At 41.6% G+C, this 17,845-nt stretch overlaps 1 protein-coding gene across 4 annotated transcripts in view; it reads left to right on the top strand.

Annotated features, from left to right (window-relative positions):
• The first annotated feature begins 4,729 nt into the window (after window positions 1-4,729).
• si:dkey-100n23.5 (cyclic AMP receptor-like protein A) overlaps window positions 4,730-17,845 on the top strand; it is a 95,443-nt gene continuing 82,327 nt past the window's right edge. For 2 of the 4 annotated variants that reach the window (XM_041883160.2, XM_041883163.2), the window contains exons 1-4: window positions 4,736-4,906; window positions 12,569-12,621; window positions 15,473-15,527; window positions 17,754-17,810. In XM_041883160.2, coding sequence (XP_041739094.1) covers window positions 4,823-4,906; window positions 12,569-12,621; window positions 15,473-15,527; window positions 17,754-17,810 — 249 coding nt within the window. In that variant the 5' untranslated portion in view covers window positions 4,736-4,822. Of the gene's footprint in view, window positions 4,907-5,190; window positions 5,245-12,568; window positions 12,622-15,472; window positions 15,528-17,753; window positions 17,811-17,845 lie in introns of those variants that run through there. The other 2 variants (XM_041883161.2, XM_041883162.2) reach the window with 2 other exon arrangements.

Below are 17,845 nucleotides of genomic sequence, written 5' to 3' on the forward strand. Positions count from 1 at the left end.
CTCTGGATAAGAGCGTCTGCTAAATGACTAAAAATGTAAATGTCTTGGCTGTGTGCTTAGGGTTGTTGCCCTGTTGGAAGGTCAACTTTCACCCCAGTCTGAGGTCCTGAGCACTCTGGAGCAGGTTTTCATCAAGGATCTCTCTGTACTTTGTTTCGTTCATTTTTCCCTCGATCCTGACTAGTCTCCCAGTCCCTGCCACTGAAAAACATCCCTACAGCATGATGCTGCCACCACCATGCTTAAACGTAGGGATGATGCAAGGTTTCCTCCAGACGTGACGCTTGGCATTCAGGCCAAAGAGTTCAATATTGGTTTAATCAGACCAGAAAATCTTGTTTCTCATGGTCTGAGAGTCTTTAGGTGCCTTTTGGCAAACTCCAAGTGGGCTGTCGTGTGCCTTTTACTGAGGAGTGGCTTCAGTCTGGCCACTCTACCATTAAGGCCTGATTGGTGGAGCGCTGTAGAGATGGTTGTCCTTCTGGAAGGTTCTCACATCTCCACAGAGGAACTCTGGATCTCTGTCAGAGTGACCATCGAGTTCTTGGTCACCTCCCTGACCAAGGCCCTTTTCCCCGATTGCTCAGTTTGGCCGGGCGGCCAGCTCTAGGAAGAGTCTTGGTGGTTCCAAACTTCCACTGTGTTCTTGGGGACCTTCAATGCTGCAGAAATATTTTGGTACCCTTCCCCAGATCTTTGCCTCGACACAATCCTGTCTCGGAGCTCTACGGACAATTCCTTCGACCTCATGGCTTGGTTTTTGCTCTGACATGCACTGTCAACTGTGGGACCTCATATAGACAGGTGTGTGTCTTTCCAAATCATGTCCAAACAATTCAATTTACCACAGGTGGACTCCAATCAAGTTGTAGAAACATCTCAAGGATGGTCAATCGAAACAGTATGCACCTGAGCTCAATTTCGAGTCTCATAGCAAAGGGTCTGAATACTTATGTAAAAAGGTGTTTAAGTTTTTTATATTTAATAAATTTGCAAACATTTCTACAAGCCTGTTTTCACTTTGTCATTATGGGGTATTGTGTGTAGATTGATGAGGAATAAAAGTAATTTAATCAATTTTGGAATAAGGCTGTAACGTAACAAAATGTGGAAAAAGTCAAGGTGTCTTAATACTTTCTGAATGCACTGTACGTGTATCAGAGGATACTGATCAATTTGATCAGTACGTTTATTGTCCCCACACCTAACATGCTTTTATTGCAAATACACTTCACGTTACAACACAGCATTACAGTCATAGGATATTCAATATTGTGTGCTACAAATGTGTTAGGGAGCAGGTGTCACTGAGTGAGAGGGACTAGGGTGGGGAGGCGAAGAGGAATGTAGGTGTGTGTGGTGTCTGTGTAGTGTGTGTGTTTCTTCTGTTTTGTCCCAGTGTAACCTCGTCTCTTGGGAACTGAGACAGAGGCATGTCAGTGTTGCGTCATCGTTCCCAGGGTGTGACAGTCTCTGAAGCTCTGTAGCCACCATTGGTGGTGATGGGTGCAGCTGGGGCTTAGTGGCAACAATGGGCCTCTCTACACACATTTCACACACACACACATCACATACACACGCACGAAAGCACGCACACACACACACACACACACACACACAGACACACACAAACAAACACATACAAAGGCACACCTATCACAGACAAACACTGACCTTATTATTACACAAAAAACTAAACTAAATCAATCACAAACTAACAATGTTACCTTGCACTTACCACATACACACATACATACATACTCACATACAAAAACACACAGGACTGCTGCATATCGAAAGACTGAATCTTCATTTCAGGTTTCTAAAAATGTCTTTGGCATGAGGTCAGCACCAACTCAGTTTCCGAGTCCCATCCCTATAGCAGATTCCATTGTGGTGAAGCACAATAGCATTGAACAGAACAGAACCAGTTTAAGTCTAGATACCTAGAGCAACGCCTCTTACCCATTGGCTAATACCTGAAGACATGCTGTACCTTTACAGTAGTCACACCCCCCACAGTATTCTTCCTCATACTATCTCTCTAATTAGTGTTGCAACATGTCGGGTTTGCTCTCCTCCGGATTCCTCATCATTTGGTCACTTCTCTGTCACCTATCCCTTTTCAAGCCAAAGTTATAGCTAAATTGCTCTGTATAGCTCAATTGCTATGTTTGTGTTTGATAATAAAATGTATGTATTTGGTTTTTAAAACATCCTCAGTGATAATGATAACAACTTGTTATTATCGGCTAGCAGATTTACAACCTCAATGTTTACAACAAATGAGGGTGACTCTTGATTTTTCCATATGCCTGGCTGGCCACCAGACTTTATCTCTTGCACATGCACGAAGATAGACCTACATCTTACTGACAAGTATAATTTCATGTGAAAGGGTTAGCTACGGTCTGCATAAGAAGAGAGAACCTCATCTCAAGGGTCAATACCAATAAAGTACTGTATACAAACCCTGGATTGCTGAAGCTATTCATTGGTCATTGACAGGCTTTGAAGCCACCTGTCGGCCATATTGGCACTCCCCAGAAGGAGCAGTCCTCCATAGGAATGAATGGAATTCTACAGTATTTCAATTAAGTGTTTCAAAGATCAAATTAAATGTATTTAAGTATTTTATTGTTGTAGTGAGGACAGTAACATTACTAATAAAAAATATATATACTTTAAGGAAAATGTTTTTATATGTTAAAAAAATTTTATTTGAAAGTTTAGCTTAGATAATATAAATGAAAAGTATGCTTGGCAAAAATAAATGTAGATATTAATAAATACATTTCTATAGCTTCCAAAATAATATATGTTAAATCGGTGAAGGTAGCTCGAAGTGGACTTCTAATGATTTTCTGTGTTTCTTCCATCCAGAGGGAGCGGGCGTTTCCCGTCACACGCCTATGGACAAGACCTGTGACTTTTTTTGCTCTCTGGAGCAGGGTGCCTTTTAAAGGAGTGATTACTAGGGTGGTGTTAAGTGTTGAGGTGGAGCAACTGAAATGGAAGATTCCCTATGTCTGTAGCTAGATTTCTATCCAATTGGTGACAGATATTCATGCAAATATTCAAAAATCTGCATAAAAATAATATGCACATTTTCCCACCAGAGATGTTTCCATCAAATTGACTTGTTGTGGATAAAAGGATGTGCATGATGACGTAGTGCACAAAAAAATAACTTTTGCTGTTAATTTCCCATGTACCGAATAAAAAATACATCACATTTTCAACTCTACTTATGGTTTTCTCACAACAAATGTTGCGTTAAATAGCGAGTGTGCCCACTCTGGTATTGGCATGTGCGCTCACAGATACAGTGTGGGTATAGCCTACATGATGAGATTATTATGGACAAAAGAGCGAGATAAGCTAGTCACCATTGATCATGTCATCAGAATAAGATTATTGAAATTTATTGGAAAGAAGCATGAAGGTCATCACCTTGCACTTTTACCAGCCTGTGAAGTTCATCATCACTTATTTCATCTTTAGCTTAATAAACGGTATGCTTTCCCAATGAGTCGTAGTGGGAGGACCACACAACATGTCACATGTGACTCCAAGTTTACTTTCGATATGATGGTTATTATATCAATATTTGCGCATAAAAGCGTTTCCACTGACATTTCTAGCATAATGAATTTTACAGACACTTACAGATCCCACCTTGTCTAGCGTATTTTGTTTTGTCGACATTTGCAAAGTTTACCGACAAATGTTCTGTTTCCATTCCATTTTTTATCCCACATGTACTTTACTCGCTTAAAAAGGATGGATGGAAACCTGATTTGTGACGCCCGCCGTTTGGTGCAACGTAGACCTGGTGGCGTGCATGGTGAAACTTAGAAGACACTGTCTGTCTTTTTGAGTTTTGAAGCAGAGTCTTTACCTGATGCAGTCATGTTAGAATATGTCAGTTATTCCATGAGATCTTTTGTGCCAAACCCACTAACGTGTTTCAGATGCCAGGTTTATGGTCATGTTGCAGAAGTGTGTAGGAGGGAGATCCCTAGATGTGAGAAGTGTGCAGGAGAGCATGGGACAAAGGGATGTGTAGTATTGGTGGAAAAATCTTGTGTAAATTGTGGGGGTGTCCATGTTGCTGGGGTCAGAAGTGCCCGGTGCGAGAGAGACAGGTTGAGGTTGCCAGGGTCAGAGTAGAATAGAAGGTGTCATATGCTGAGGCAGTGGAGAGGGTAGAGGATGATGGGTCAAGGGTGAGTAGTAGGTCGAGGCCAATACAGAGTGAAATGAATTTGTGCTTCTGTAAGGTTGACTTCTTAGCATTCATTGCCATGGCTGTCAACTGTACCGCAGAAATTGAACATAAATCACAGAAAATAGATGTTGTGGTGGCAGCTGCAGAGAAGAACTTGGGCGTACGAGGTTTTATTTCAAAAGAGTTTACAAGGTGTGTTGAACGAACTAGTCCCGTCCTCCCAGGCCGTCGGCCTGGTGTATAATCAGTCAGGGTCAAAGTAGCGGAATGGGGTGGGGATTTTAATTTTTTTATGAAATTGTGGTATATAGGTGTAGGGTTAGTTGGTGGTGCAATTTTTTCTTTTTCCCCCTTCCTTTTAATTTTTGTATCACAAAATGTTCAAATGTAACACAGTAGGTGGCGGCATGCACAAACTAAATGTGCGAACACCATAATACCAAAGAAGAAGATCTCTTTGCGTTTGCAGCGTCCATTCTGTTTGTCCTTAGCCGTGCACTGTAGCTAGCTAGGAAGTTGATGTCATCAAATTTCACATGGTGTGTAGCTACGTCAAAACATCTAGACATTGCTAGCAAATTGTAAAAAGAAATGGATAGTAACAATATAATTCCATTAAATAACAACAGTAGACGCTGTATTTTCTTTAATACAGATTCTGACGACAATCGATGTGTAAGTAGTTTCGTATAGTAACAACAATATGCAATGGGCATGGGTAGATAACCAGTTATCTAGCAAGCTAACTTGCTTTTTTTGTTGACAGATTCATCGTTTATTCTAACCGTCTGTGTTTACCAATAATAAACGTGACTGGTGCTGACAGCTTTAAGCAACTCATTGTTTAGTTATCTAGAAGGTTGGCTAGTTAGTGACCGACTGGTATTAAAATGGGTAACATACTGTAGGTAGTTGGTTGGTTAGCTAATAGCAAGCTGGCTAACAACTTGTGGATGCTGGCCAAGTGTGGCCTTGGTGTTGTCAGTTACTCTGACTGACTTGAATAATGACAAGTGAGTAGCAAGCTATGTTTTTTCTATTGACCATAATTCCTTATCATAACATGATCATAGCAGACTTATTTGTGATAGCTGGTGTTCACTGGTTTCAGCGTCCCTATGCTATTTGTGGGGGTGTTTATGTTTGATGCTATCTTACTGAGTACGTTTACATGCACACTAATAATTCGATATTAAACTGATTATGGCAGAAGGCCGAGTATGGCATTAGTCATGTAAACACCTTACTCTGCTTATCTTAATTGGCGTAAGGTCATAATCGAAGTAAGTATACGCCGATTAAAACACCTGGTTTTCTGAGCAATCTTTCGAATTATTAGGACATCTTAATCGCCATTCCAGTGGTGTATTTGAACTGCGCATGTGCCACGGAGTAGCACAAACTTCCCTCTTAAAGCCAATATATGCTTGATCCGAAAATGTGGTCGGAGGTGCCATACGTCTGGTGTAACGCAATGGCGTAGCCTCTGGAAGCATACAGAGGCCAAAATGACCTCCATAGCAGCTCAACTTTTGTAACAATGAGGAGGGCTCCGTAAAGCTCCACATTGACATGATTGGTTGGCGGGAGGTCCTGTATAAACACAAACTCACTTCCTTGACAACTTCCTTCACAACAGTTCTGCGGTACTTCGCGAAGCGCAAGAAGTATGAATGCCCTGACTTCTGCAGAGGCCATATCACCGTAAATGCTGCACGGCCAATGCAGACGACAGATTGACCATGCAGCGCCTTTTACCCGCGAGTGAAGTGAGTTCGGAAAAACTGAAAGTATGCATAAATATTTTTCACGTTTATCAAAAGTCCCATCAGTAGCCTGATTTCAGATGTGTCCATGTAAACAGGATTATTAGGGAAATCCTTCTTGCAAAGCATGTAAACGTTTTAAACGAGCTATTGTATTAACTGGACTATCCACAATAATCACGTTATTGTGTGCGCATGTAACCGTGCTCACTGTCTCTTATCATGGTGTTTTGATGGTAGAGAACAACATCAGCAGTGGTCACCTTCTTCACCATCAGAGCACTGATGATACACACACACACACACACTGGACCACACTATTCTCAGGGCAATTGCAAGTGTGTATGGGCAGTGCTGGAAAGCATTGCATTCAGATCCAACATTGTATGTGTGTGTCTTAATGGCTGTCTCTGTATGTAGGCTGTTGAAACAGCATCTCACGCAAAACACCTGGCTCAAAGTTGTCATTGGGTGTATACAGACAGTAAAAGCAATTGCCTAATTTACACATGAACGCTGCAGTAATGGCTTTGCAATCTGATCCAATGTTTTATGATTTGTTCTTATTATCTGTATCTAGACAGCATCTCACATGAACCGCTCAGCTCCAAGTTGTCATCAGGTGTAAACAGACAGACAGTGCAGTGGCCTACTTTTTCACAGGAATGCTGCAGTAATGTTGTCCAGCCTAGAGCCCACATGAACCACAGTTTGGCAGACGTGCAATCGCTCACATTAACATCGGAAGCTGTCTTCCTAATCAGCCAACCTTGTTAAAGATGCCCCGTTGCCAAATAGGCCTGTGACAGATTTAGATCTGTAGGCCTAATAGGCTTAGCCTAACCCATATATAGGGCATTTGATTTTTCAATGATTGAATTAGAATTTCAAATCACTTCCTGAATTTACAGAATCAAAATAGAATCAACCCCAACCCTGATGCAAATGTTGCACTGATGCAAACATATTATGTAAATATGGCCATTTGGTGTGCAAATTAATTGATCCCGTTTTGTGGTAGTTTTTACAGTAGGCCTAGTTTTTATCCTATAGTCAAACAAAATCATGTGAAACTGAAAAAAACTACAGTCCTTGTAGATGCTTTAAGTTTTTCAGGATAAGAAGTGTGGTTGTGTGATTACTAGTTTGTAAACAAAGACATGGTGTAAACATTGCTATGGTGGTTGTGATTGAATTCCAGCGGCCCAGTTTCCAGATAGTGATGGAACTTAGGTTTATGAGTGTTTTTAATGATGCATCGTTCCTACAACGGCCAAAGATGTAACATGCATTTCCCAAAACACCACACAGAGAGAACATTTGCTAAGTACGTCGTTGAGGCATATGTCGATACTGATAGGATCGAAAGAAAAACAACGTTGCTCTCTGATCAGCTATCTCCAATAAAATCTTACCTTACCATTCAAACTATTCCACAATACTGACGACAGATCAGCTTCTAGAGAGAGATTATCTCCTATGGCTGCAAAGATTGAGGCGGCTTATTCTAATGTGCCTAATACTTATAAGCATTGCCGTATAATGACCTATAAAAATTCACTCAATCAAGATTTGGCACATCATTGCGCACATATTGTTACACATCATGAAATATATTGAGGCAACATTTTCAGACGGTAGCCTACAATTACCGAAATATAACTCAATTTAATTAACATGTAATTTATTTCAATATGATTGAAGTACATTTATATTTACGTCATTTAGCAGACGCTCTTATCCAGAGCGACTTACAGTTAGTGAGTGCATACATTTTTAAAATGTATTTTTTCATACTGGCCCCCCGTGGGAATCGAACCCACAACCCTGGCGTTGCAAAGCCATGCTCTACCAACTGAGCTACATCCCTGCCGGCCATTCCCTCCCCTACCCTGTACGACGCTGGGCCAATTGTGCGCCGCCCCATGGGTCTCCCAGTCGCGGCCGGCTACGACAGAGTACACTATATATACAAGAGTATGTGGACACCCCTTCAAATTAATGGATTCGGCTATTTCAGCCACACCAGTTGCTGACAGGTGTATAAAATCGAGCACACAGCCATGCAATCTCCATTGACAAACATTGGCTGTAGAATGGCCTTACTGAAGAGCTCAGTGACTTTGAACGTGGCACCGTCATAGGATGCCACCTTTCCAACAAGTCAGTCACATTTCTGCCCTGCTATACCTGCCCCGGTCAACTGTAAGTGCTGTTATAGTGAAGTGGAAACGTCTAGGAGCAACAACGGCTCAGCCTCGAAGTGGTAGGCCACACAAGCTCACAGAACGGGACCGCCGAGTGTTGAAGAGCGTAGCGCATAAAAATCGTCTGTCCACGGTTGCAACACTCACTACCGAGTTCCAAACTGCCTCTGGAAGCATCGTCAGTACAAGAACTGTTAGTCAGGAGCTTCATGAAATGGGTTTCCATGGCCGAGCAGCTGCACACAAGCCTAAGATCACCATGTGCAATGCCAAGTGACGGCTGGAGTGGTGTAATGCTCGCCGCCATTGGACTCTGGAGCAGTGGAAGTGATGAATTATGCTTCACCATCTGTCAGTCCGACAGACATATCTGGGTTTGGCGGATCCCAGGAGAACGCTACCTGGCCCAATGCATAGTGCCAACTGTAAAGTTTGGTCGAGGAGGAATAATGGTCTGGGGCTGGTTTTTTTTTGGTTTGGGCTAGGCCTCTTAGTTCCAGTGAAGGGAGCTAATGACATTCTAGACGAATCTGTGTTTCCAACTTTGTGGCAACAGTTTGCAGAAGGCCCTTTCCTGTTTCAGCATGACAATGACTGTGCACAAAGCGAGGTCCATACAGAAATTGTTTGTCATGATCGGTGTGGAAGAACTTGACTGGCCTGCACAGAGCCCTGACCTCAATCCCATCGAACACCTTTTGGATGAATTAGATCGCCGATTGCGAGCCAAGCCTAATCACCCAACATCAGTGCCCAACCTTACTAATACTCTTGTGGCTGAATGGAAGCAAGGACCTGCAGCAATGTTCCAACATCTAGTGGAAAGCCTTCCCAGAAGAGTGGAGGCTGTTATGGCAGCAAAGGGGGGACCAACTCCATATTAATGCCCATGATTTTGGAATGAAATGTTCGACGAGCCGGTGTCCACATACTTTTGGTCATGTAGTGTACATGTATATAGGCATGTAGCCTATACTCTATTTGTCTTTTAATGCAGTCATCTCAATTTTCATTTGAAGCATATTTGTATCCTCTGTTTATAACAATTGCAAAGATATTGGTAACTTTGTATTTGTTGTCAACTTCGTTCTGGAGTTCTTGTCGGTCACAGAGAGACAGATAAACTTCTTGATTCTGTGTTTAGGGGAGATCTTCTGTGTATAAAGTGACGCAAAAAGCATCTAACTTAGCTGTTCTACGGGTGGTCTGAGGCAGTCAGTAAATAACAAGCGTTTTTAAGTGCAACTTTAGTATTATTGTTTTTGGAAACAGCTTTGGGATTTAACAGTGAACTTAGCCTTAAGATGCTTTTGTGAACCGGGCCGTGGTCTTTATTATTAATCAGGTTGCCAGCTCTCTGTGCCTATCTCTCCCATGGGCAACACTGTCACTGTGGAAGATCACTCACAGCAGCCCTGTTCTGCTGACTGCCGTGCAGACGTGTGTGTTGGTGTGTATCTTTGTCGTGTGTGTTCAATGATTCTCTCAGCCCCGAATGGAGGGCCCCTCAAGATGCTTGAGGGTGCTATTTAGCTGTTATACATGTTTCACGTTCTCAACTCTCTCTTTGTATCTGTCTTGCTCTCTCTCTCTGTTTGTCCCCCTCTCTGTATGTGTGCATGTCTCTCTCTCTCTCTCTCTCTCTCTCTCTCTCTCTCTCTCTCTCTCTCTCTCTCTCTCTCTCTCTCTCTCTCTCTCTCTCTCTCTCTCTCTCTCTCTCTCTCTCTCTCTCTCTCTCTCTCTCTCTCTCTCTCTCTCTCTCTCTCTCTCTCTCTCTCTCTCTCTCTCTCTCTCTCTCTCTCTCTCTCTCTCTCTCTCTCTCGCTCTCGCTCTCTCATGTTTATAGTTTGGATGCAAGCCAAAGCACATAGTCCTACCTAGGCCCTAGGTTATAAAACCATGCATGCCGTTGAAACAAGGGCTCCCACAGAGTGACAGGTACATGCTAATGTAAAACAGGTTTCCTCTAGGTTGATCCTTATCTCTCTGTTGTGTGTGTGCGCGTGCGGTGTGTGCGTATGTCTACACTTTAGCCCTTAGCAATGATGCTAATCATAACCTTCTGGTAGAGATGGAAATGCTTTCCCAAAAACCTTCTCAGTTAAATGTTAACTACAAAGTAGCCTATGCCTCATGATTATTTGCGTCAATTCGGTAGCCATTTGTTTAGCAAACTCTGCAAGCACATGAGCGCTACAGAAACATTGCTAACGAAACAACGGTCTCTGGCTGGTGCACACTTTAATTAAAGAGTAACTACACCCAGGAATAAACATTTCTTAGATTATTCTTAGACCTCAAAGTCGTCTCCTGATGTGGTTTAAGCATTGTTGTGGACTAAGAACATCAATTTCTTCTATTAAAAAAGTGAAAACCAGAAAAAACGTGGATAAACGGAAACCTGGAAAAACAAAATGGAGAAAACGGAATTTGGGAAAAAATAATCAGGCAAAAAATGAAACACATTTTATAGGGCCCTAAACCAGGAGTGTAATTTTGATTAGCCTACCTCCAGATGATTTACAGTGGTTTACTATAGGTTAAAGTCAATGCGCCCTTAGGCCTATGTCTTGAAATGTTGTTTTAAGTTTAATTGAGATTCTACTATTTTTATTATACAATGTTTGGGTCTAATCCTGAATGCTGATTGGTTAAAACTTAATTCAAGCCTGTGTCTATTCCACAAGTTACCACCGGCTAAATCTATGACTTAAAATGCCTATTTAGTCTGTTCCTTCTGACTGCCAAGACTGTGCAAAGCTGTCATCAATGCAAAGGGTGGCTATTTGAAGAATCTCAAATATAAAATATATTTTGATTTGTTTAACAAATTTTTTTGGTTACTATATGATTCCTTATGTGTTATTTCATAGTTTTGAATTCTTCACTATTATTCTACAATGTTGAAAATAGGAAAAAAATTGAAAAACCCTTGAATGAGTATGTGTTCTAAAACTTTTGACCGGTAGTGTATGTCAATCATTATTTGAATATGTTGTTAACCCGTTGTATAGAAGTGATTATGCCCTCGAAGCCGGTGTTTGGAGGATATATTGGCACGGTTTGCCAGCCCTCGACTTAGTCTCGGGCCTAACAACACCCGTGCCAATATATCCTCCAAACACCTGCTTCTCGGGCATTATCACTTAAACGTGGTATTTACTCACATGGTACATTTTTTGTTAGCCTACCTATTAATTGCTATTAAAAACAAAATATTACGTTTTTAGTGAGAAGTAGGCATTTGTCTGAAGCCGAAAGCAGTAGCTATGTTGGTATTGTACTTCAAACTATGTGTAGGCAGGTTGCTTAGGATTCAAAACCTTCTCAAACAGCCTAATTCATACCCTTAGAAGAGATGCTTCCACAATAATGTGATTTGTACCGTATACAAGGTAAATTATTGGAATCTTCACACACCACAGTAAGACATTATCCCATTACGCTACCTTTTCATGCTTTTTTTAATTAAATGAAAGCAAGCTTTGCTTTTATACTTACAAGTCCATCATCCTTGATTGAGTGAGCTGTTTTGTCTTGTAGTAATGTGATGCCTGCCTGTATTTCCTTAAACCTTTATTTTAGCAATACATGTCATTGAAAAATAATAATCATAATAACATAGTTTTTTGGTCAGTAGGTGCCCAAAATAACAACAAGACACAGTAGCTGTTGGACACGGTAGCTGAGATAGATAGAGCCTGCCTGCATTCCTGATTTCTGTAACTGTTAGCTTACCTGTGTAATATTGACATAAGCTCAGAACCACTTGTGTTTCAAACATGGTCCTGTTTTATCAATTGCTGTGCTGATCAATGGACAGTTAATTACAGCTGTCAAAATAGACTCCTGAGTGGCGCAGTGGTCTAAGGCACTGCATCGCAGTGCTAGCTGTGCCACTAGAGATCCTGGTTCGAATCCAGGCTCTGTCATAGCCGGTCGCGACCGGGAGACCCATGGGGCGGCGCACAATTGGACCAGCGTCGTCCAGGGCAGGGGAGGGGATGACCGGCAGGGATGTAGCTCAGTTGGTAGAGCATGGCGTGTGCAACGGCAGGGTTGTGGGTTCGCTTCCCACGGGGGGTATGATTATTTTTTTTAAATATATATATATATATATATATATATATATATATATATATATATATATATATATATATATAACTAACTAACTGTAAGTCGCTCTGGATAAGAGCATCTGCTAAATGAGTAAAATGTAAAATAATTTGTAGCTTAAAGCTGCAATATGTAACTTTTTGGGCATCCCGACCAAATTCACATGTGTTAAACCACCTGAAACAGAATCATAAAATAAAGCCGCCTGTAAAATGAAGCCTTACCAAATGTTGTGTTCCCCTTCACAGGTGGTGATTCTCACAGTGAAGCGAGCCACAGGCACCTTCTCACTGATAGGATGGTGAGTATTAGTTCAACCACCTTTTACTTCATTACCCAATTAATCAAATAGCTATTCTTATGAGGAGATTTAATTAAGATAATAAACCGATTGGCATCTCTTGGCTTTGTTTCAAAGTAGCGTTCTTCAATCCAAAGGGACCTACATTGTTTGTAGGCCTCAGTTCCATCCCAGTACTCACTAGGCTTGGGCGATATACCGTTTATACCGTATACCGGGGTATTTTGATGGTATATTTTCAGTACCGGGGGGGTTGTGGGCACTCCCGCCTCGCGGGGGTGAGTGCTACGCCACTGCTTATAACTAACTATAAGTTAAGTATAACTATAACACATCTAAGAGGTGTCAAATAAATGATATCCAGCTCAGGGCTCCAGCTATGCATTTGGTTTGCTAACTTGTTGGCTAAGTGGCTAGATGTCAAGATCAAGCTTCTTGCTTACAGCAGAGACATTCAATCCCCTCCTGGATGAAGAGCCCTGTTGCCCAAATTATTTTGTGTGTAAAAAAAAACACACATGAAAAAACACACATGATTAAATTAAATCAATGTCATATCTTCAAGCCTTTGATTAGTGGAATTAGGTGTGCTAGTGCTGGGTTAAAGCAAAATAATCTGTGGTTTTTCAGGACCAGGATTAAAGAAGCCTGTGTTAAAGGATTTGGCTGGCCTTAATTCCGCTATTCACTGATGATGTGATGAAGCAGGGAAGAGTGGAATCTTTAGTTGTTGGTGGCTGGGTTAGGATCAGGGGTCAAGGGTAGCGGATTATTGCATTGGATAATAATCCATGTAGATCAATGATATGTATAAACCTTGGATTGCGGATGCTATGTATTGGCCATTGAGAGGCTTTGAAGACACCGGTCGTCATATTGTCACTCCCCAGTAGGAGCAGTCCTCCATAGGAATTAATGGAATTTTACATTATTTCAAGGTTTCAAGGACAAAATTACATGTATTTAGTTATTTTATTTTTTTGTAGTGGGGACAGTAACATTAGTACTGTCAAAAAAAAAGTACTTTAAGGAAAATGTTTTTATATGTTTTAATTTTTTTATTTGAAAGTTTACCAGATAATATAATTTAAAAGTACGCATTAAGATGTCTGTAATATAATAAATGTGGCAAAAACAAATGTAGCCATTAATAAATACATTTCTATAGTTTCCAAGATGGCTGCGCTGTGGCTTTAATACAGCGCCCCCTGTCAGTCATCCAGAGATTATATACACTGAACAAAAATATAGTTACAGTTCATATAAGGATATCAGTCAATTGAAATAAATAAATTAGGCCCTAATCTATGGATTTTACATGACTGGGAATACAGATATGCATCTATTGGTCACAGATACGTTTAAAAAAAGGTAGGGGCATGGATCAGAAAACCAGTCAGTATCTGGTGTGACCACCATTTGCTTCATGCAGCGCAACACATCTCCTTCGCATAGAGTTGATCAGGCTGATGATTGATTGTGGCCTGTCGAATGTTGTCCCACTCCTCTTCAATGGCTGTGCGAAGTTGCGGGAACTGGAACACGCTGTGGTACGCGTAGATCCAGAGCATCCCAAACGTGCTCAGTGGGTGACATGTCTGAGTATGCAGGCCATGGAAGAACTGGGATGTTTTCAGCTTTCAGGAATTGTGTACAGATCCTTGCGACATGGGGCTGTGCATTATCATGCTGAAACATGAGGTGATGGCGGCGGATAAATGACACGACAATGGGCCTCAGGATCTCGTCACGGTATCTCTGTGCATTCAAATTATCATCGATAAAATGCAATTGTGTTCGTTGTCCGTAGCTTATGCCTGCCCATACCATAAACCCACCGCCACCATGGAGCACTCTGTTCACAACGTTGACATCAGCAAACTGCTCGCCCACAAAACGCTATACACACTGTCTGCCATCTGACCGGTACAGTTGAAACCGGGATTCATCCGTGAAGAGCACACTTCTCCAGCGTACCATTGGCCATCGAAGGTGAGCATCTGCCCACTGATGTTGGGTACGATGCAGAACTGCAGTCAGGTCAAGACCCTGGTGAGGACGATGAGCACGCAGATGAGCTTCCCTGAGACGGTTTCTGACAGTTTGTGCAGAAATTCTTCGGTTGTGCAAACCCACAGTTTTATCAGCTGTCCGGTGGCTGGTCTAAGGCGATCCCGTAGGTGAAGAAGCCAGATGTGGAGGTCCTGGGCTGGCGTGGTTAGACATGGTCTGCGGTTGTGAGGCCGGTTGGACGTACTGCCAAATTCTCTAAAATGATGTTGGAGGGGGCTTATGGTTGAGAAATTAACATTACATTCTCTAGCAACAGCTCTGGTGGACATTCCTGCAGTCAGCATGCCAATTGCATGCTCCCTCAAAACTTAAAACATCTGTGGCATTGTGTTGTGTGACAAAACTGCACATTTTAGAGTGGCCTTTTATTGTCCCCAGCACAAGGTGCACCTGTGTAATCATGCTGTTTAATCAGCTTCTTGATATGCCACACCTGTCAGGAGGCTGGATTATCTTGAAAAATTAGGAATACTCACTAACAGAAATAAGCTTTTTGTGCATATGGAAAATTTCTGGGATCTTTTATTTAAGTTCATGAAACATGGGACCAATACTTTACATGTTGCATTTATATTTTTGTTCAGTATACATCATTGATGTAGATCAACGGGAAGTGCACTGCTCTTTCATATCAATAGATATCATAGGTAAAGCTATACCTAGCCTTACTGAGTTATATAGGAAGGTAAGCCAAAGCTATGTATTGAAAGAATGCAGGGAATGCAGAGCTAAGCAGGATTGTGTCATATGAACAATTGTCTCTTTACTCTCTCCTCAGCTTTTTCATGCTGTTTGTAATCTGGCTACTGCGCCGGTATCACTCCTTGGCCCAGGTAATTTATGTGTGTCTGTGTGTTTTGAAGTGCATCTGAATCCTTACCTCTGTGCCATAGCAAGTCTGTTACGCTGCTCATGACAAATCACAGCGTAATTGAAATGTACAAATGTATCAATTATTGCTCTAATTGACTCATGGTCTGTATCTGATAATGATTGCAGGATTGTGTTTTTCCCTCTCCAATTAAAGTGAAAAGTCTTTCTCCACTGGTGAATCTGCACCTAATAGTTTTAAGGCTTCTACTGTACACATCTATCCAACTACAGCCAACCCAACTGTCTATGGAAGGTCGTTCTAAGAATCTGTCCTGTGTGTAGTCTCAGTTGTTTGCCGCTGGACATAGTTGCGTATAGTTGGTCCCAATTCAACATGTAGAATGGGCCACGGACAGTTGGTCTGAGTTATGAAAAAACAACCCAATGCATCATCGATATTTAGGTGGCTGTAGTTTAATAGATGTGTAGATGCCTTAAGGCCACATTTAGGCAATGTTTAAACTAACATTACCTTGCTCTCTTTCAATTTCAAGAGATAATGTGGTTTGTATGTATGTATGCATGTTTTGTGAGTGTGTGTGTATTTGTGCGCGTGCGTGCATATGTGTGTGTATTAATGTTTGTGATGACTGTGGAGCAAGTTTAGCTGCATTCTGTTCTGTTATCCTCCTAATCTGGAGTAAATGACAGCTTAGTCTACGACACTGACGGATCCTATTACCTCTGGAACTGTACCTCACCCCTCTACCCCCACGACCTCTCTCTCTTTTTCTCTCGCTCTCTGTCTCTCGCACATCAGAACAGAAAGTTGTTTTTACACTTTGTCATTTTGTCAAGTCTCTCAGAGTTTATTAAAGGAAAAGGTCGGACTGTGTGAGAGGCTCTGAGCTATGTGTGTATGTGTCAGGGTTTCCGTTAGCCAGTAATAGCCAGCTTTTGGTCTATAAAAAAACTAGAAAAGCAGATAAATAAAATTTGCAGCGGCAACTTGTCCAGGAGAAGTAGAAAAAAATCCCATTGCGAAATAATGCTTTTTAGCCTATTCATTTATGGAAATACCAGTCGATGTAAATACATTTTACTGGTCATGCTTATCGGTCTATAGATTCATTTGCATTATTTATTGGAATTAAATTAGCGCGTGTGTAGGCTATAGTATATTCGTTATGTATCTTATTTATCACACGCATACAACATACAGATACAGAGCCTTTGAGCTGAAAATCTGTCAGACAGCGAGAGAACTGCTGCTGCAGCAGCATCTCAAATGACAACGGAAGGCAGGCTTCATCAGCGCGTCACACACCATGTTGCAGTGAGCTGGAGGCAATAGGCTATGCATTTTGAAAACATATACTTAATTGTTTGAAACCTGAACGTTTTAATACATATTATGAGGCATGTCTTAACTTGCTTCAAAGTAGCCTATTAGATCTCCTCTCTTTCTAAATTTCTAACGGATGTTTTCATCTCTGTCGCATGAAACCGCTCGCATGTGCAGTGCCCTTTTGTGTTTTCCAGGTAATTGCATTATGGAACGAACATTCTCACGTAGACTACTGCCGTGTGCGCATCGCTTATAATGTGAATAAATAATAGTTTATCAACATTTTAAGCAAAACGTTCTGATCTGTTGCATCAGACTCATTGGTTTTTTATGTCTTTTTTTCATGTAGCCTAGAACTACTGGTTGTATGAATTTAGGATCTGTCGTCCCACAACTGTCCCAGAGTCTGTTTGGAAAAGGCTATTTCTGTTACTATTAATTGCCATAATCTAAATGTGATTTCTGTCATTCTGAGCACCATGGGTGGACGCCCTAATTAGGTTACACTCCTCATGCATATGGGTCCGGCAGATTTCTCAAATGTCCGGTAAATTAAATTGTTGCCGGTCAAATGCCAGGTGCCACATTGACCTAACAGAAACCCTGGTATGTGTGTAAATATTTGTGTAAATGTATGTGTTTGTGTCTGTGCAGCGTGTGTGTGTGTGTGTGCGTGTATCTGTGTGTGAGGTGAAGAGGGGCTCTCAGCCCTATTGTGAGTAATGAGATTAGCGTGGGTAGGGCTGGACCTGGGGATCGATCCCCAAGTCAACCCCAGACCACAGGATAAGTGGACCATCTGGCCTCTCTCACACTGTTATCTTTCTCTCTCTCCCTCCCTCCCTCTCCATTTATCTCTCTCTCTACTATCTCTCCATCACTCTCTGTCTCTCTACAGAAGATGATTTGCAGTCTGACAGTAGCGGCCTTCTTTGATAGTGTAGCGTATGTCATGGTGAGTGACTGTCACCACACACACACACACACACA

Source organism: Coregonus clupeaformis, chromosome 40 (assembly GCF_020615455.1).
Source record: "Coregonus clupeaformis isolate EN_2021a chromosome 40, ASM2061545v1, whole genome shotgun sequence".
Taxonomy (NCBI): Eukaryota; Metazoa; Chordata; class Actinopteri; order Salmoniformes; family Salmonidae; genus Coregonus; species Coregonus clupeaformis.